Source organism: Melospiza georgiana, chromosome 1, assembly GCF_028018845.1.
Source record: "Melospiza georgiana isolate bMelGeo1 chromosome 1, bMelGeo1.pri, whole genome shotgun sequence".
Lineage (NCBI taxonomy): Eukaryota > Metazoa > Chordata > Aves > Passeriformes > Passerellidae > Melospiza > Melospiza georgiana.
Window position 1 is genome coordinate 20,416,627 of NC_080430.1, and position 16,726 is coordinate 20,433,352.

A 16,726-nucleotide genomic window follows, 5' to 3' on the forward strand; every position below is an offset into this window, starting at 1 on the left:
TTAACCTTGCCTTGCATTCATCTTTTTTCTTAATACACTACTTTTCGCTGACTTTAATTATTTTCTGAACATTTTGACTTGACACTCAATGTAGTCCTAAATATGACTTTTTCTAACTGGCAATAATACACAACTTCATTCAACCAATCACTGTTTTCACATGTATTCAAAGTCTTTCCAACACTTATAACAATATATTTACTGATACTTTTAACATTTCATTAAGTTTTATTTAAATAAAATGGAAGCAAATTGAAATTTACAAAGCTTAAAATTTTATTAAAGAAAACTCAGTGTTCTTAAATTTTCAAAACAAGATTAAACAGAAACATTTTGTCATCAAAAGCCTACAGTCAGTTTGCAAAACAGTTCAGGTAACCAAACTCCATGTGGCTTTTAGGCATGCAGAAGTGCAGAATGGTGCTTCTGGAAACCTGCCAAGCATTTAGACAGGCTGGGTACCTGACTGCTGCTGGGACCTTGCTAGGAACGGGGTGTCCACTATTGGTTTTGATTTGTTGGTTTTTTTTAATCCTCATGTGGGGTTTTTGGGGGGACTGGTAGTTAGGTTTATGTGACGCTTCATGTTCTCAATTAACTCCATATCTTTAGATTATCTTTAGATTTAACTTAATTCCCTTCAAATTGAATTAACAGTTACTGGGTCCACTCTTTCACCACCTGTTTTTCAAATTTCAGGTGAAGGCATCTAACTCAAACACTGTCAAAAGTTCTCTGCTTGTGCAAATAAGACCAAAAACAAAAATGAAGGCAAAATAATTTCTCTGTAACAGAATCTGAAAACATGTATGATAGTAGATAAATAAATGTCAAGATTAGCTACACTCCGAAGTCTACAGATACAGCACCATGGTTTTGTTTTGTTTATAGATCTGGCTTCCCTTTTGATTTTGTATTAATTTAGAAAACAGCACTCTCACTAAAAGGTGAGGAAGGCTCACGTATATAGAGTTTAAAATTTTAACAGAATATAGAAAGTCTACACATAACACTGGCTGCTGTGATTCCAAATTTAATTACCCATTTATCTTTGAAAAGCTATTCAAGTTCTAAATGACTACACCAGCATTTAGTAATAATATTTTTATGCACTGTACAGAGATGTACCTTCAAGTAGAAGAATATAAGAATGTCCTAGAACTACCTACCAGAGAAACTGAGACTGAAACAGATTTTTAAGGCAGAAGTTCCATTGTATATCAGATTGAAAGCCATCACAATATTAACTTTAACTAGTTCATTAAGCACTTAAAAATTTGCATTCATAACTATTCATTCTTGTGCTGACTAGAACTCTACTAATATTCCAGGAAGTCTGCTGGAGATATGGTTATCCTTTGAGGTTAAAGCTATGGCAGAGTAAAGTTAACCTAAACACTACTTTTAATTATTAAATAAAATGTGCTCCTTTATGTTAGTAAGTTATACAACTATTTAGAAAGAGGAAATATGAAATATTGACAATGACAAAAGAGATTTTAAAAAGCTATCATTGAAAAAGTTAGAATTCATATTCAGAGGAATTTCAATGCTTAAAAACAGATTCACATATGTTCATCCAGTTGAAGATTAGTGTATTAAAAAAAGTTAAGAAAATACTTTTGTGTTTCAGTTCAACTGCACTTGATTCAAGCACAGCTTAGAGGTTGGCTGATATAAATTAAACATTGGTCACTGCCTCAGCAGCCAAAAGTACAGAAAAATGTACATGTTCACAGGATAAATAGAAGTCTCTTCTTCTGGAGGAATAACAAAAAAAAAAAAAAAAAAAAAAAGAAAAAAAGGCAAAAAAAAGCTATCTCACTCCAATACGGGAGGTCATCCACTCCAAACCTTGGCATAATCTGAAAGATAAGAGATGTTATACTTGGTACAAGTTCTATTCCAGCATCTTGAAGGTATTTTCTACTTGTTTTTAGGTGAAAAAACAACTACTTAAAATAAATTAAATCAACTGGAAATGGGATTGAAAGCTGAAGAGAGCAACCAGTGTTTTAAGCTAAGTCTACTTAGGCTTTGGCCACATGAAAATGATCAAGCATTCCAAATTATTGAAGCTTGGCAGTACTTCAAATTTCTTTCTCCTTGTAAACCTACAAGACAATATCCTTAAATGCTTACTTGCAAGTACATGAAAAGAAAAAAGTTTTTCTCGCTCTACAGAAAGCTAGACCTTTACATACTAATATTAAAAGAAAAAGGGCAGGTTATCTAGACTGAATTGTTTCATGAAAAGACAGTATATCAAAATTACATTACAAAATTAAAAGTGTGTTTATATTGAATACCAAGCCTGCATGGGATCTAATCTGCTTCCTAGCCCCATCTGCATCTCTATTTAAAAGTCTTCCATTTTAGAAGATAGACTTTCCCTTGATTTTCCAGGGATCTAGTTACCTAATTTATACCCTTTTGAGCTTTAACTCTGTCCAGTAAATCAGTGTTTAGCTATCCAAGAATGCTAGTTTCACTCACACCAGGTTGATCCCTCCCAGATTCTTGTCAGATTTTCCCAAGGAAGACTCAGCTCAGCTATCTAACTCTGGGAATGTTTTATTCTAAGTTCATTTCACTACTGTCATAGTTTAAAGCATTCTAAATATTCATTGCTTTTTTTTTACAATACGAAAGAAGCAGCCTAGAAAGGCCACTGTTTCTAAACTAAACCTCATGTTCATTAATTATTATTTTCCTTCAAATGTCAACTTGGTTGAATATCTTACTTAGTCCATAAACTGTGTACTCAAACATGACTTTAGCAAAACTGGTAGAAGGAAAGTAGTTAGCTTTTAGAACAAAATAATACAACCACCCCATAAAAATCCCCCCACTTTGTTCTCACTAACACCTTCCACCCCAGGGAAGTTAATGCCACCATTCACTCTACAAGACATCTCCATGACATTAAATACTTCTTCCTAGAAAGTGAGGTAGTTGCTCTCCCTTCCTAAATACCCAGTTGGATTCACAATTTTTGATGTCACAAGACCACAGTATTGTAAAGGTTGTACAATACAGCTAAAAAAAACCCTAAATACCACATATTACAAAACTGCTTTAAAAACCAAGATGAAAAATCAGTACACTTCACACAAGGAAGACATTATCCAACTTGTTAGAAGGTATCAAAATTTTTGGTTTTTTTATATTTACAGACTAAGGATCTAAGGCTAGCCGAGCATTCTGTTTTAGTAATTGTTAACATAAGGTATGCAAATTTCAAAATTAGCTACATTAGCTAGATATAAACCAAGTTTAATACTGGTAAAAAATTTGTTTTATGACAGATCTATGTAACTTCTCATCAAAAACTATGTTTCAATGCTAATCAAAAAAGCCAACCAAAAAAACCCTGAACACCTCAACCTCCCAGCTTGGAAGCTTTCTGTAGCTTAGAATATAAAGGAAGAGAACAGTAGCAAATTTCTTCAAATACAGAAAGACACACAAGAGTAAGAGAGTAGCACACAGAGAGTAGACAGTTATGTCAACAGCTACATACTTAGGTGGAGGGGTGGTGTTTGGTTTTTGGTTTGGAGTTTTCAACAACAAAAGGAAGACATTCATATGAATTTGGAGCATGAGCTACGAAAAAACCCACAAGGCTCAAATACAAAAAATTCAAAGTGTCCCTCTGACAGCAAAGTTCAGAACTTTGAAAAAATGCACTTTGGTGTCAGCAAGACCAGGAATTGCCATAGTAAGCAGTAAGCACTTACCCCTCTCCTGTCAGAGCACAGCAGGACTGGATGTGCCAGGGGTGATCCTTGATGGAGCTGAGGGTGAGGTACGCGGATATCTCGGCAGCCGTCATGCAGCCTTTCATGTCCTGCTTGTTCGCAAAGATCAGAACCGCAGCCTTCCGTAAATCCTGGAGCCATTCAGAGGACTCAGTTACCACACAGAGCTAAAAGGCTACTGTGCTAACTACATTTGTTGAAAGGACTGTATCCAAGCTAATCAACAATTACACTGGAGCATGGAGTTTTAACTGTCTTACTACACGAAATATTTGTTACAGTAAGGCTAAAAAACTAAGTTATTCAGAAGTGTTCACCACCACAGAGAATCAAATTGTTTGGTGTTGACCACATGTTCATACATAATAATGAAAGTCTTGTCAAAATACATTTTATAATGCTTCAAACCACTCAGCCAGCAGAATTATTTCTGGTTAAGTACTGCAAGTCCTATACAATACAATAAACACTATTCAAATAGAAAAGCCTGCTAGATACCAGTCCCTTGAAATTCCTTCAACTTCATTAAAGAAGTTCTGTATTGATTAAAGCAGTAATAATTTAAGAAAACTTTCCAAATTCCTAAAAGTTTAACCCTAGTGTTACAAAAAGGGAGTTTTAATAATGCTGCATCAGCTTTAATAACTAATTAAAATAGTTTTGTTTCAGCATGGAATTTAGCATTCAAAACAGACAAGAACTAGAATGTATGGCTCTAAAAGAGAATTAGGGTAAACAAATCTAATACTCAGGAAGCTGACAGTTGCAACTAAAAGTATTCAATACACTTTAATGCATGTTAAATTTTGAGAGTATTTTTCCACCAGGAGAAAAAAACCCAGAAAACAACAAAGGTTTATGATCTACAGCTGAAAATTCAACCGTACAAGTAGCCCAGTCTAGGCCTACCAACTGATTTCAAGAGATGGTAGATCACAATTTCTTGCAGAGTTTGAGACTGGAAACCAAAAAACTACATGGGAAAACTTCAGCACAAGAAGTAATTTTTCCACCTTTTTTGGTACTGAATTTCCTTCTTACTATTAGATCCAAACTACAACTAACATTAAATTGCAAAGCAAAAACTCACTTATGTGAAACACAAGTCTCTCAGAGAAGTTAACTCAACAGGATTAATTGCAGTGTACTAAATCCTTTTCTTTCAAAAATGAAGGAGAATATTTAGATTTAAAACAACCTCAATTCAGCTTCAGAGTGATCACAAAAGGTTTTAACATATTTTACTAAGCAAACATACAAGTTAATTTAGGACGTTTGAGTGAATTGACTCGAGTCCCTAGGACAACAAATAATAAAAATACAAATGAATAATTCTGAAGGAAATTGAACTGAAATTAATTTTCCCATAGTATGATATATACTCCTTAATTTTAAGGAAAAAGATTAGAACAAAGAAAAAAAATAGGCAATTTCATTCCTCTAAAATAAAAACTTAAAAAAAAAAGTTTCTTGAAATTTCAGCCATTTAACTGAACTACTCAGTGGTAAAGGACAACAATACCCAGTTACATTAATATGAAGCATAACATTTTATAAGTTCAAAATTTGCAAAGTAAAGACTGATTTGATTACAATCAAGCAAGTCCTATTAGAAGAGTGCTTCACAATAATTTTTCTCCTTATTTATAACTTACATGGTTTTAAAATGTGATCAACATGAATGCACACTTATTCTCAATTTTTTTTTCTGATGGTATTATTTTTGTTAACAAAGGAAACATGAAACATTATTTAACTGTTCTCAACAAAACTATTATCCCAACTCCCCACCATACCTCATGAGCCAGCATTCTATAAAGTTCTTCTTTTGTAATAGAAAGTCGCTCTCTATCAATGCTGTCAACAACGAGAATGATGAACTAGGGAAAAACACCAACAGTATAATATGTAAATACAAACTACAAATTACAGAAAGCACAATTTCAAGAGACCACTACCACTAGTCTTCCTACAGAAGAGACAGACACTTTCAGAGGACACCAGAAAAGAGAAAGTGACAAAAGAGAGAAAAGAGAGTAGTAAAAAGGGAGAATTAGAAATCACTGCTATAATTCTCCAACATATTCTCCAAATCACTTTGCCTTATAAAATTAAAGTGATTCATTAGCCACTAAAAATGACCACAAAGTATGAAAACCTGAGTCAATTTAATGCTGCTGTGACTTTGAGATGCCTAGCAGATGAGGTGGAACAGTAATAGAATTAATTCATATGAGGGAGGCTAGGATTAGCATAGTAAACAGATCTCTTTTCTTCCTCAACTGCTTCCAGCAGACAAAGCTTCTAAGTAAAGGGAAAGTTCTTTCCAAGTACTATAAGGCACTGGATTTCAAACACTTGCTAGATAGAATATGAAGAACATCCCAAAAGTATCAGAAAAATAAAATATGCATCTCTCCAAATTCCAAAACTAGATACTCAAGGGATAAATGTCAAGAACTTATTGCTCTTTACCAGATAATACTGGTAGAAGTCTCTTTATCTTCACGTGTTTCTTAGGTGTAGCTGCACTTTTCCAGATAACATAAAAAATTAGTCTAAAATACTAGAGAGGAAGGTTGAGATGTCATTATCAGGCTTACAGTAGATCTAGGACGGATCACTGATCTCACCTCTCTTCAAGAGCATAGGAAAAGATATAGAAAATGGAAGAGATAAAAAACCTAATTTTACAAGAGGATGGAATACTTATACAATGAATAATATCTACAAGAGGTCTCTACTTCTAGTAGAAATGGTAAGAAATGAAGTCTAGAATATTTTACATCAGTGTAGATGTCTCAAAAAGAGTCCTCAGTGATTATATGTGCCTTTTTGTATTGATAACCTCTTGGCCTCAAAAAGACTGTCACAAAAAACAAACCCCACAAATCAACTGTTGCTGAATTCTTCTCCAACCTTTCCAGCAACAGCAGCTCTGCCAGTACCTCACGAGTAGTGCACAGCAAGACTTTCCTTCCTCCTCTGGATAAAAGCTATGAGCTGATGAGCTGTTTAAATACTGCTGCCTAGGCTTAGAGAAAGTTTCATTCCTTTATTCCTTATTCCTTCATTCCTCATTTCCTCCTAATTATCATTATTTCAAAACCATTTCAGACTGGATGTACAGAAGTCCAGTTGACCACTGCAAATCATCACAAAATTTCCAAGTTACATTTCAAAGTCTTCTTTTTAATTGACTTAAAAAAAGCAAGCAAAAATATCTGATCTAAAATGCATTTCATTATCATTTGATTGCCAAGGAAAAATCTAACTTCACAGTTTATAGCAGAGATCAAATAACACTACAATAAAGTATATAGAAAAAATACTTCAAATATTACCAGAAAAATCACTGCATACCAGAGATACCTCACACTTTTTGAATTTATTCTCCCTCATTAGAATGTAAAAACAATACAGCTGCAATCTCTACAAAAGTCTACAAATACTTCTAATAAATAATTAAATATAATTACAAACAAACATATTAAATTTGCAGATTTCAAAGCATCTTCTCATACCTCTGTGTTTGAATAATAGGTATTCCACGACGACCGTAATGATTCTTGTCCTCCAATATCCCACATTAAGAAATGAGTGTTTTTCACCACTATTTCTTCTACATTGCTTCCTATGGTTGGAGAAGTATGAACCACTTCATTCATTAAGCTAAAGGAAACAATATCACACCATAAAGACCAGTCAGCAAAATCCACAAGGCTTGTTAGAGTTCAGTTATAACAATTTTTTTTAGAAAAGTAAATATGTGTAACTGACAAAAAATATTCAAAAATCAGGCATATTTAAAAAAGCTATACATTTGAACTTTAGAAAGCAATGACTGTAGTCATGCTTAAAGAAATCAGCAAGGAAAAATAAGTACATAAAAGGCATAAAAATGGTTAAGTGTTATAGGAGGACTGTCTTTCTAAAGGGCATCAACAGACACTTAAAATGCACTTGTTTTAAAGCAGGAGCTGCCATTCTAAAGATACCAAACAGACAACCACTAAACTGTGCAAAATAAAAATCAGAATATAATTTTATCAAAGTACTCTATTTAGTGCTCTAGATAACTAAATATTAAATCTCAAAGGACTGTTTGGTTACATAGCTGAACATTTCTCAGTTCTTCCTTTAAGCTTGCTCAAAATGTTCAGATATAGAAAGATTTTTTGGAAAGCATACTACGCTGCTTTGCTATCCAAATATAAGGATATTAATTTATCTATACTCTCCTCCTTTTCCACAATTACAATAGTAATTATGCTCCTGACAACACTTGAATTTATTATGGATATTCTTGTAATGCTGCCAAGATTTGGGTGCAATGATGCTATAGAAAATGAGTAAGGCAGGACCTGGGAAAGCTGAAATATTATTTTTAGGAATTCTCTATCACAAATTTTAGACACTGGAATTGAGAAACATTTGAAAACCTTTTCAGATTTTTGAAGCATGGCTGGAATTTCCATTAATTTAAAAATCATGTTCTTTTCTGCAGTTACTGGGACAGGATTATTTTTATGAATACAAATTCAGACTGGCTTTCATGGGAAAAAAATTGCAGTTCACTTTGTGCTTGGATGTAGAAATTTGTTGTCAATTTATAGTTCAATTTTAAAGTACAGCAGTTCCTTCACTTATCCTTTAAACATTTACCCTGTTTAGAGCAACTCATTCCATGAATGTACAAATTGTGATCTAGAACCTCAGAGATTACACCAGGTTACAAAGCTGAATTTTCAAAGATTAAACAGTGACAAGTAAAAAAATGCCAACAGAAAAACAATTAGTTCATATACTTACAACTGGTAAAGAATAGTAGTCTTTCCAGCATTATCAAGTCCCACTATGATTACTTTGTGCTCTGCATATTAAAAAAAAAATTAAAAAAAGGAAAAAGAAGACAAAAATAAATTAGTGAAACAGCAATAATTATAATTCTGGTTAATCACTCTCCCTTACTGAAGAATGCAACTGCTTATTTCTTTTATATCAACACCTTACACAGATTAGTGGTGACTTCAGGACAGAAAAAACACCAAACAAAGCCCCATCTTCTCTTGAGACCCCAGTCTCAGGAAAAGCCAGCACTGGAAATCTAATAAAGGTATGGTTACTAACGATTACTTCATCTACAACATCTAGTTTTAGAAAGAAAAGTACAATAAAAAAAATATAATCCATAGCAGTGTATCATGCTAAAAACACCGGCACTATCCAAAGACTGCAAAAGGTATTACCCCAACATTCAATGATCAATAATCATTTACTAAGGTACCATCATTATTCACACAGTAAAATCTAAGAGGAAACTGTATTTTGAATAGGCCACAGATTCTAATTTTGCAACTTTTGAACTGAGAAGTCACAGAATGATAAATGGTCAAGGCTGGAAGACACTCCTGGAGGTCATTTGGTTGAACCTCTTTGCTGAACCAGGCCCACAGAGCCAGTGGCCTAGGACCATGTCCAGAGGGGTTTTTAATATATCCAAAATGGAAACTCCACAGCCTCCCTGGACAGCCTGGGTTATTGCTCAGTCACCCTCACAGTGAAAAAGTGTTTTCTGATGTTCAGAGGGAACTTGTGTGTTTCAGTTTGTGCCCACTGCCCAGTCCTGTGATTGGGCACCATTAAGACAAGTCTGGCTCTGCCCTCTTTGCACCTCTTTTTCTCATATGTGAGATGCTCCAGTTCCTTGTCACCCCTGCAAGCCCATCACTGGACTCTCCCCAGAATGCCCACGACTCTCTTGTACTGAGGAGCCCAGAACTGGACACTGGACTCACTCACTGCAGGTGAGGCCTCATCAGTGCTGAGCAGAAAGGAGAAATCATCTGCCCCAACCTGCTGTAAAGTCCAACATACAAAACAGTGATATTGCAATTGCAGCAATACTGCTTGTTTCCAGGCACAGGGGAGACAAAACAGAAATCAACCAAACAAACAAAATCAGTAAAACAGTCCTCCAGAATTTATATGCTCCTCTGTAAATAATTCCTCTTAGAATTTCCAATCCAGTATCACAGCCACTTAGAATGGTGCTTCTTTTGCTACAGGTGTGAAGCTACAGCATACTGATCCAATTACTGACAAAAATCAGCAAACCACTTGAGAGTGAAAAATTTGTAAATGGATACATAAAAACTCTGTGAACAAGCTCACTTTTAAAGAGATAATATTTACAATTCTAGGGCACGTATTTCAAAGCAAAACGTGGTTCACAGTTTAAATATTTCCTACAAAATACCACACTTGATCCACAGGATCAAACAAGTTAGTAGATCAGAAGATCTATTGAAAGTATCAAATTATTTTTTTTCTCCCAAAAGTATGTGGTTTAAGGAAAAATTGAAGCATTTTGGTTAAAAATCTATTTATATATAGTAATCCAGGTCTTTTAATACTGAATATTACTGGAATAAAATATTTTCTTGTTTGGAACTTTTGTAAGTTTTGCTGTGCAATAGGATCATAACAGATGGTAAAATGTATTTCCCTGTGCCAGTTCCCCTACTACTGCATCCTGTAAACACATGCTAAGAAAAGTACATTTCTTGACTGTAAATGCAGGAGTACTTTTAGCCCCACTAACAGCAGCATCATAATTAATAACCTTTCCCAATACATAAATAGTATGAAATTCTCTCTACTTTCAAGGCTAATAAATCATGCCTAGTAGCTTTACTGTCCATCTCTCCTTCAAATAAAATTAAATGTAGAGAGCTTCCAAAGGTCCAAACACAGAAATGCCCTCAAAGTAAACAGGTTGTCAACTATTGCCAGGAAGATGATTCTACTTTTGCAGCATTCTGTTTAAGTTATTTTCAAGAAAGAAAAGAAATTCCAGTCAGGCATTACACTGCTCTCTCATCTTCTTATCAGAACACATTATCTTAGGCGTGAATGACTGGAGTGTTGGATGATACAACATCACACTAAGTCATGAAGAAAAAAACTCCATTGAGATGGCTGCTTTTGAAAGCCACTGAAGTGTGAATGGTCCAACACTAACTGGGAAAAAAAGGCACAGCTTATCTGTGTTACTTCATAGTCAGATGGTGTTTCATAGAGTGATTGAATAAGCACAAACAATAAACAGGCACACAAGTGTTAATCAATAGTGATCTTGGCATGAAAATGGTAAAATGAAATCATGGGTATTTCATAGAAGTAACAGATTCCAGAACTATAGTAATGGAAACTCTTCACTTACAAACATAGTCAAAAGTTGAATTTCTGTCTAGTTTGATGAAAACAAAAAATTCACACATAGATGTCCATTAGAGGAAAAACATGTGAGCTTAAAAACTACCAAACTAAGACAGAACAGAATTTTAGCATGACAGCTACTTGTTTACAAGAGTAACTAGGAGAAGACAGATGCCACATTTAGGAGGAAGGACAATTACTGGGTAAATCATAGGCAGTGATTTATTTGTGTTCTGTACTTACAGACTAACCCAAGTTTCTCCCTTTCACTGGCTGGTATTCAAACTCAGTTTAGGTTGTATTTATGAATATCTTCCCAGTCCACCACGTTCTTGGCAAAAGAAGAAGAAAATCCATAACAAAGTTGAGAGAGCAGAAGAGTCTTTATTAATCGCGTAGGAAAAGGGAGGGAAGACGGGGAAAGTAGAAGAAGGCATATGCAGGGGAAAAAAAGAAAAGACAGTATTAGACTACTCCTTAAAAGAATCCAAGGACTTCTTGGTTTCATCAACCATTTCTAGCACACTGTTTAAAAAAATTGATATGTAATATGGTTTAAAAAATCTGTGGCAGTTTAGTATTACAAAAACACAGAACAGTGAAGATTATCTTCTTGGCAGATCTTAGAAGTAAGACATAATATGCTCTTTTCTTCCTTACTCATCTCTATTTCTCTATGATACAAGAGCCCAAAACTGAAGATTCAATTCTCCCAACATGCCTTTTTCTCTACTTTGCAAACGATAAAAATAAAAAAAAAATCTAAATACTTTAGTGATGAGACTTCTAACATTTTTGGAAGAAATGACTACTGAATGAGTACCAAGAGCTTTCAAGCTGTGAGACAAAATGCTCATCTGGTTCCAAAGAGCAACAGCCTTGGAGGCCTCAGAGTTGAAGACAGAATGCAGACAGAAGTTTGCTAGAAAGAAGGCAGGAGGAATAGCATAATTCTGGAGGTCAAAAAGGTTTCAACACAAAGACTCATTCTGCACACTAACAGCTAATTTAGAGTCTTCTCTTAAGCACAAAAGAACTGCTAAAATACATTTGTATCCCCAGATTTGATTACAAGGAAGCAGAGAAGCTGTCAATAACTTTTAGTAATCAGAGGAACCAAAACCCATTTGATTTTCCAGATAATGGTTTCTCCTAACCTGACTGGGAACTGCCACTAAGGCTAGGTGAAATAAACGGTGGAGTTACAGAAGTTCAATCATCTTGAATTAGAGCTTACCATTACTTTTCTTAAAGCAACTTTTTAATAACTGTAGCAATTATTCAGAGCAACCTGTAAGATGCTGGATAATTACCATTCCAAAAATAAGTAAACCCCAGATTTGTGAGCTTCTCTATATACCACATAAAAAAAATAAGGTCTTGATAACAGTCATTTATCTTTATCAGGGTTGCTGACATTCACTTCTATTTTAACCCACAGTTTAATTAAGAGCTATCTTGGTAATACTGATGAAATGATAAGTCAAGCAAGTTTTACTCAGACATGCATTAACACAGGCACTAACTTAATGGCTCCACCATCTATCCACACTACTACATGTTGCTCAGAAGAATGTGCCACTTGACTACTGAATCATAGCTTCAGCATTTTTGGAGCTTCAGCAGGTTATTTCTGGAGTCTGATTTTTTTAAAACTTCTGAAAGTAAGTTACCAGAAGTAAATTCAACTGAACTTATGTAATTTAGCAACTAGACTTTAAATGGCTGCAGAGAATGGTATTTTAAATAAAACAATTCTTGAGTAATTTTTTTTTTGTCAAGTTCAAAAAAAAGGAAAAAATATCACAAAGCCATTAGAAAGTTACCTAGAAAAATGACAAAAGTCTATTTTAAAGCCAACTGTTTATTTTATGAGTAAAAGTATCCCTATTTCAGTTCACATCGTTCAATTACCACTTGATTATGAGACCATATGTATTCAGAGCTGAAAGACTTAGGCACACCTCATCCTCCATGCTCTACTTGACAGAACACAGATGGAACTTTCAAATCTTTCCTCAGTTTCACCTTTCCTTTTGCCAAGTGCTGCAGGTTATCACACAACTCACACCAGCCATGAGAACTGATCCCACGATCCTCACACAGCAGACCCTAGGTGCACCTTTGGAATGCTCCCTCTGTACAGCCAAAATCAGCGCGCAAGTTACTGTGCTGGTCTGCTCAACACAGCAACTTCCCAGGACAGCCTGTGAATTCCACAAGGAACTACCAAGATTTGATGTAATTAGAGGAGCAACCAAAATCAACTCAGATATTACTATGCTTTATTATTAGTAATGATATTATTTAGAGAACACGGAGAATAATTTCCCATCAGATCAAAAATTAATGTTTGAAGCAAATTTTCTAGAATGAAATTTTAGTTTTAGCCATGAAAAGAAACTCTCTTTTCTGTGATACCCCAAGAAGAGGAAGCAAAAAAAAACCCAAAAAAACCAACCCAAACCAAAGCAAAAACTAAACAAAAGACAAATCCAGCACTAAACCAGGATCGGGACACACCCTAAAGTCTCTTATTGGGATAAATGCCAAAGAGTAAATATTTCATGATATTACCTCATCTATTTAACTGTGAGACTAATATTTCATTAACCATTTAAATATATGAATGTATTAGATTTGCAACATGAGATTTTGATAGTGGAGAGAGCTACACTGCTTTCTGAGAAACTCCTAGAAACTTCTCCAATGTGCATCCAGCCAATGCCAGCCAAGGCCACCAGCAACAGGTGTAATGCCTCTGGGATATTTAAGATGAGAAAAAGTTATTGCACAGGAGAAACTAAGGACAGAGAAAAAAGTAGTGAGAATATGTGAGAGAAACAACTCTGCTGACTCCAAGGTTGGGGCAGAAGGAAGGGGAGAAGGTGCTAAAGGTGTCAGGGATCCACCCACAGCCCATGGTGATGCAGCTGTGCCCCTGCAGCCAGAGGTCCATGGGGAGCAGAGATCCACCTGCAGCCAGAGGTCCACAAGGAGCAGAGATGCACCCACAGCCCACAGGGGATGCCACAGCAGAGCAGGTAGATCCCAAAGGCAGCTGTGACCCCACTGGACACTCATCCTGGAGCAGGATCCTGGCAACAACCTGTGGAGCTGTGGAGAGAAGGCCACTCTGGAACAGGTTTGCTGGCAGGTTTGTGACCTTGTGGGGGATCCAGACTGGAATGGCCTGTCCCTGAAGGACTTGTGAAAAGAACTTGTGTTGGAACAGTTAGTGAAGAATTGCAGACCTTGGGAAGAACACACATTGGAGAAGCCCATGGAGGACTGTCTCCCACGGGAGAGATGCCACACTGGAACAGGGGATGCAGTCCCCTTCATAAGGAAGAAAGAGCGGCAGAGACAATATGTGATGAGCTGACCACAGCCCCCATTCCCTGTTCCCTCCTGCAGGGAGATGGCAGAGAACCAAAAGTAAAGCTAATCCTGGGAAAAAAAGAGGGAGGAGTGGGGAGCAGGTGTTCAGAAGATCTGGTTTTACTTCTCATTAACCTGTTCTGGTTTGATTGGTAATGAATTCTATTAATTTCACAAATTGAGTCTGTTTTGCCCATGATGGGAACTGGTGAGTGATATCTCCCTTTCCTTATCTCAACCCAGAAGATTTTGTTGTATTTTCTCTCCCCCCGTCCAGCTGAGGAGGGGTCATAGAGCTGCTTTGGTGGGCATCTGGCACCCAGCCAGGGTCACTCACAATGAAGAATAACTTTTCTTCCAGGAAATAATATACAATAACCAAGACAATGTGTTTTCCTGAAGATAAATACTGACATCATAATCTACTATAGAGGCAAGTACTAAATGCCACCAGTTATCTGGTGATCTCCCTGCTTATAGATCTCTTCGGAGTCTTTGGAATACTTCATGGAAAAAAGGAGATCCAGATTGCACTACTTGATGAAAATAAAAAAAAAAGGTACTTAGTATTTTTCTGGAGGATAGGGGAAACATTGGATCTTGCCAAATAGGTTTGACAGTTCAGGAAAATAAGAAATTAGCAACAAATTCAGAAGACCTCAGGAATTACGTGGTAGGATGGTGTATGCATGAGAAAAATCAATGATCTGGGACTGGATCCCAATCCCATCCCATGAAAAACAGTTTGATACACAGATGTTAATGTGCACACACACTGAGGCTTTGGTATGTACAGAATTAGACTGAGTTATGTGCAATCACAGGCAGAAAACTATTAAAGTACACCAGGTGTATCTGCCTCCAAAAACTTTCAACAGAGCATTGCAAAAAAAAGGCTTATCTGCATTTTCAATAACTTTAAAGTGGAAATGAGGTACACATTTGGAAACCTGATGAGAGAACAATTAATGAATTTATTGTTGATACTGTTTTTCCTTGAGGCCTTGAGCTTGGAGCAGGCAAGATGATGTTACTGTTAACTATTTAATTTTCTAATCAAAGCTGGCTAGGTAAACCAAAATTATTAAATCAAATAAATTAACAGATAAACCATAATTTTCTACTTTTATGATAACCATCTGAGGTGAAGGTGGTGGCAGACCCAAATTCTGAGCTCTGGATTAGAACACGAGCTGTGATTGCAGGGCTGGATGAACTGGGCAGGAGAGCATGGAAAGCGATACTATCCCCTTATGACCTTTTTATTTTTGGCCGGAGAACTGATTTTCTTGGGTCACTAACTGTATTTAACCAGTATCTTTGCCAAAACACAAACAGATCTTTACCTCGAAGGCCCCCACATGTTTGGCGTCGTTCTTTTCCTTTTAATTAAAGACTAAAACATCACGATTTTAATAACAGATCCCGACTTAAAAAGGAGTCTCGCGAAGCCCGGAGGGACCGTCACGGTGCAGCGCAGCCCCAGCAGCCCGGGCCGCCGCGGATGGTTAACGCTGGGTGTTCAACGCGGCCGGGGAGGAGGGGACAGGAGGGACCACCTCGGGAACTCGAACAAAGCGACCCGGAGCATGAGGCGCCGCGGCACCAGCACTCAGGGCGCTGCACAAAGCAAAGCCCAACTTTTGGCCGGGCGGGCCTTCAGGGGAAGCCTGGCGAGCGGAGCCGGCCCCGAGCCCCCACGGCTGCCCGCGGCCCCCGCAGCCCCGCGGGCTCCACTCGCCGCCCGCCCCGCCGCCGCTTCGGGCCCGCGCGCCCGCCCACCTTGGCTACCGAAGAGGCTCCAGAGCTTGGCGAAGATGAGGCCCATGCCTAGGCTCGGCTTCCCGCCGAGCGCCCGGGGCTCCCCGAGCTCACCCAGGCGGCAGCAGCGGCGCCGACTCTCCCGTCTCCCTCGCGGAGGCTCCGCAGCGGCCCCGGCAGCGCCGAGCGGGCGGGCGGGCTCAGGGGAGGGCGGGCACGCGGCGCGGCCCCGCCCCGCCAACGGCCGCACGGCCCCGCCCCCCGGCGCGGCCCGCGCGCGTCACTGCGGCGTCAGGGGGGCGTCATGGCAGCGGGAGCAGCGTGTCTGAGGGGACAGGCGCGAGTTTTCCACCGGGGCTGGTGGAAAGCCTAGCGGTCTGCGGTCGGCACGCTCGGGAGGACGGGGCCGCCCCGCAAGGGACGAATGCTGCGAGGAGCGCTAGGCCCCCGCCGCGGTGGGGAGGCGTTGGCAGCGTGCCTTGGCCGACCCCGTGTCGTGTCCTTTAGCCCGGCGGTGCTGTGGTCGGTCCACGGCCTCTGGCGTTGGGAAGGGTTGAGGGTTTCAGGGCAGGCAATGCTCCCATGTGCAGTAAAACTTGTGC

General features: G+C 38.0%; 1 protein-coding gene across 4 annotated transcripts; it reads right to left on the bottom strand.

Annotated features, from left to right (window-relative positions):
- Positions 1-252: 252 nt before the first annotated feature.
- Positions 253-16,323, bottom strand: ARL5B (ADP ribosylation factor like GTPase 5B). Of its 4 annotated transcripts, none has more exons than XM_058034930.1 (7): positions 16,146-16,323; positions 11,226-11,313; positions 8,574-8,634; positions 7,286-7,433; positions 5,558-5,641; positions 3,741-3,892; positions 253-1,865 (listed from the first exon to the last, which is right to left on the bottom strand). In XM_058034930.1, exons 4-7 carry the CDS (start codon positions 7,427-7,429, stop codon positions 1,817-1,819), a joined length of 429 nt encoding a protein of 142 aa, XP_057890913.1. In that variant the 5' UTR covers positions 7,430-7,433; positions 8,574-8,634; positions 11,226-11,313; positions 16,146-16,323; the 3' UTR covers positions 253-1,816. The 4 variants fall into 4 exon arrangements, with proteins under 4 accessions (XP_057890913.1, XP_057890897.1, XP_057890889.1 ...); XM_058034914.1 differs by having other exon boundaries at positions 11,226-11,364; XM_058034906.1 differs by lacking the exon at positions 11,226-11,313.
- Positions 16,324-16,726: the final 403 nt, after the last annotated feature.

Excerpts from the sequence above, each read along its gene's own strand:
- ARL5B (XM_058034906.1), bottom strand. The coding sequence starts at position 16,191 with ATGGGCCTCATCTTCGCCAAGCTCTGGAGCCTCTTCGGTAGCCAAG. Across the intron at positions 7,434-8,573 it reads ACTACTATTCTTTACCAGTT|CTTAATGAATGAAGTGGTTC; the intron begins GTAAGTATATGA and ends TGTTTCCTTTAG. Across the intron at positions 3,893-5,557 it reads ATAGAATGCTGGCTCATGAG|GATTTACGGAAGGCTGCGGT; the intron begins GTATGGTGGGGA and ends GAATGGCTCCAG.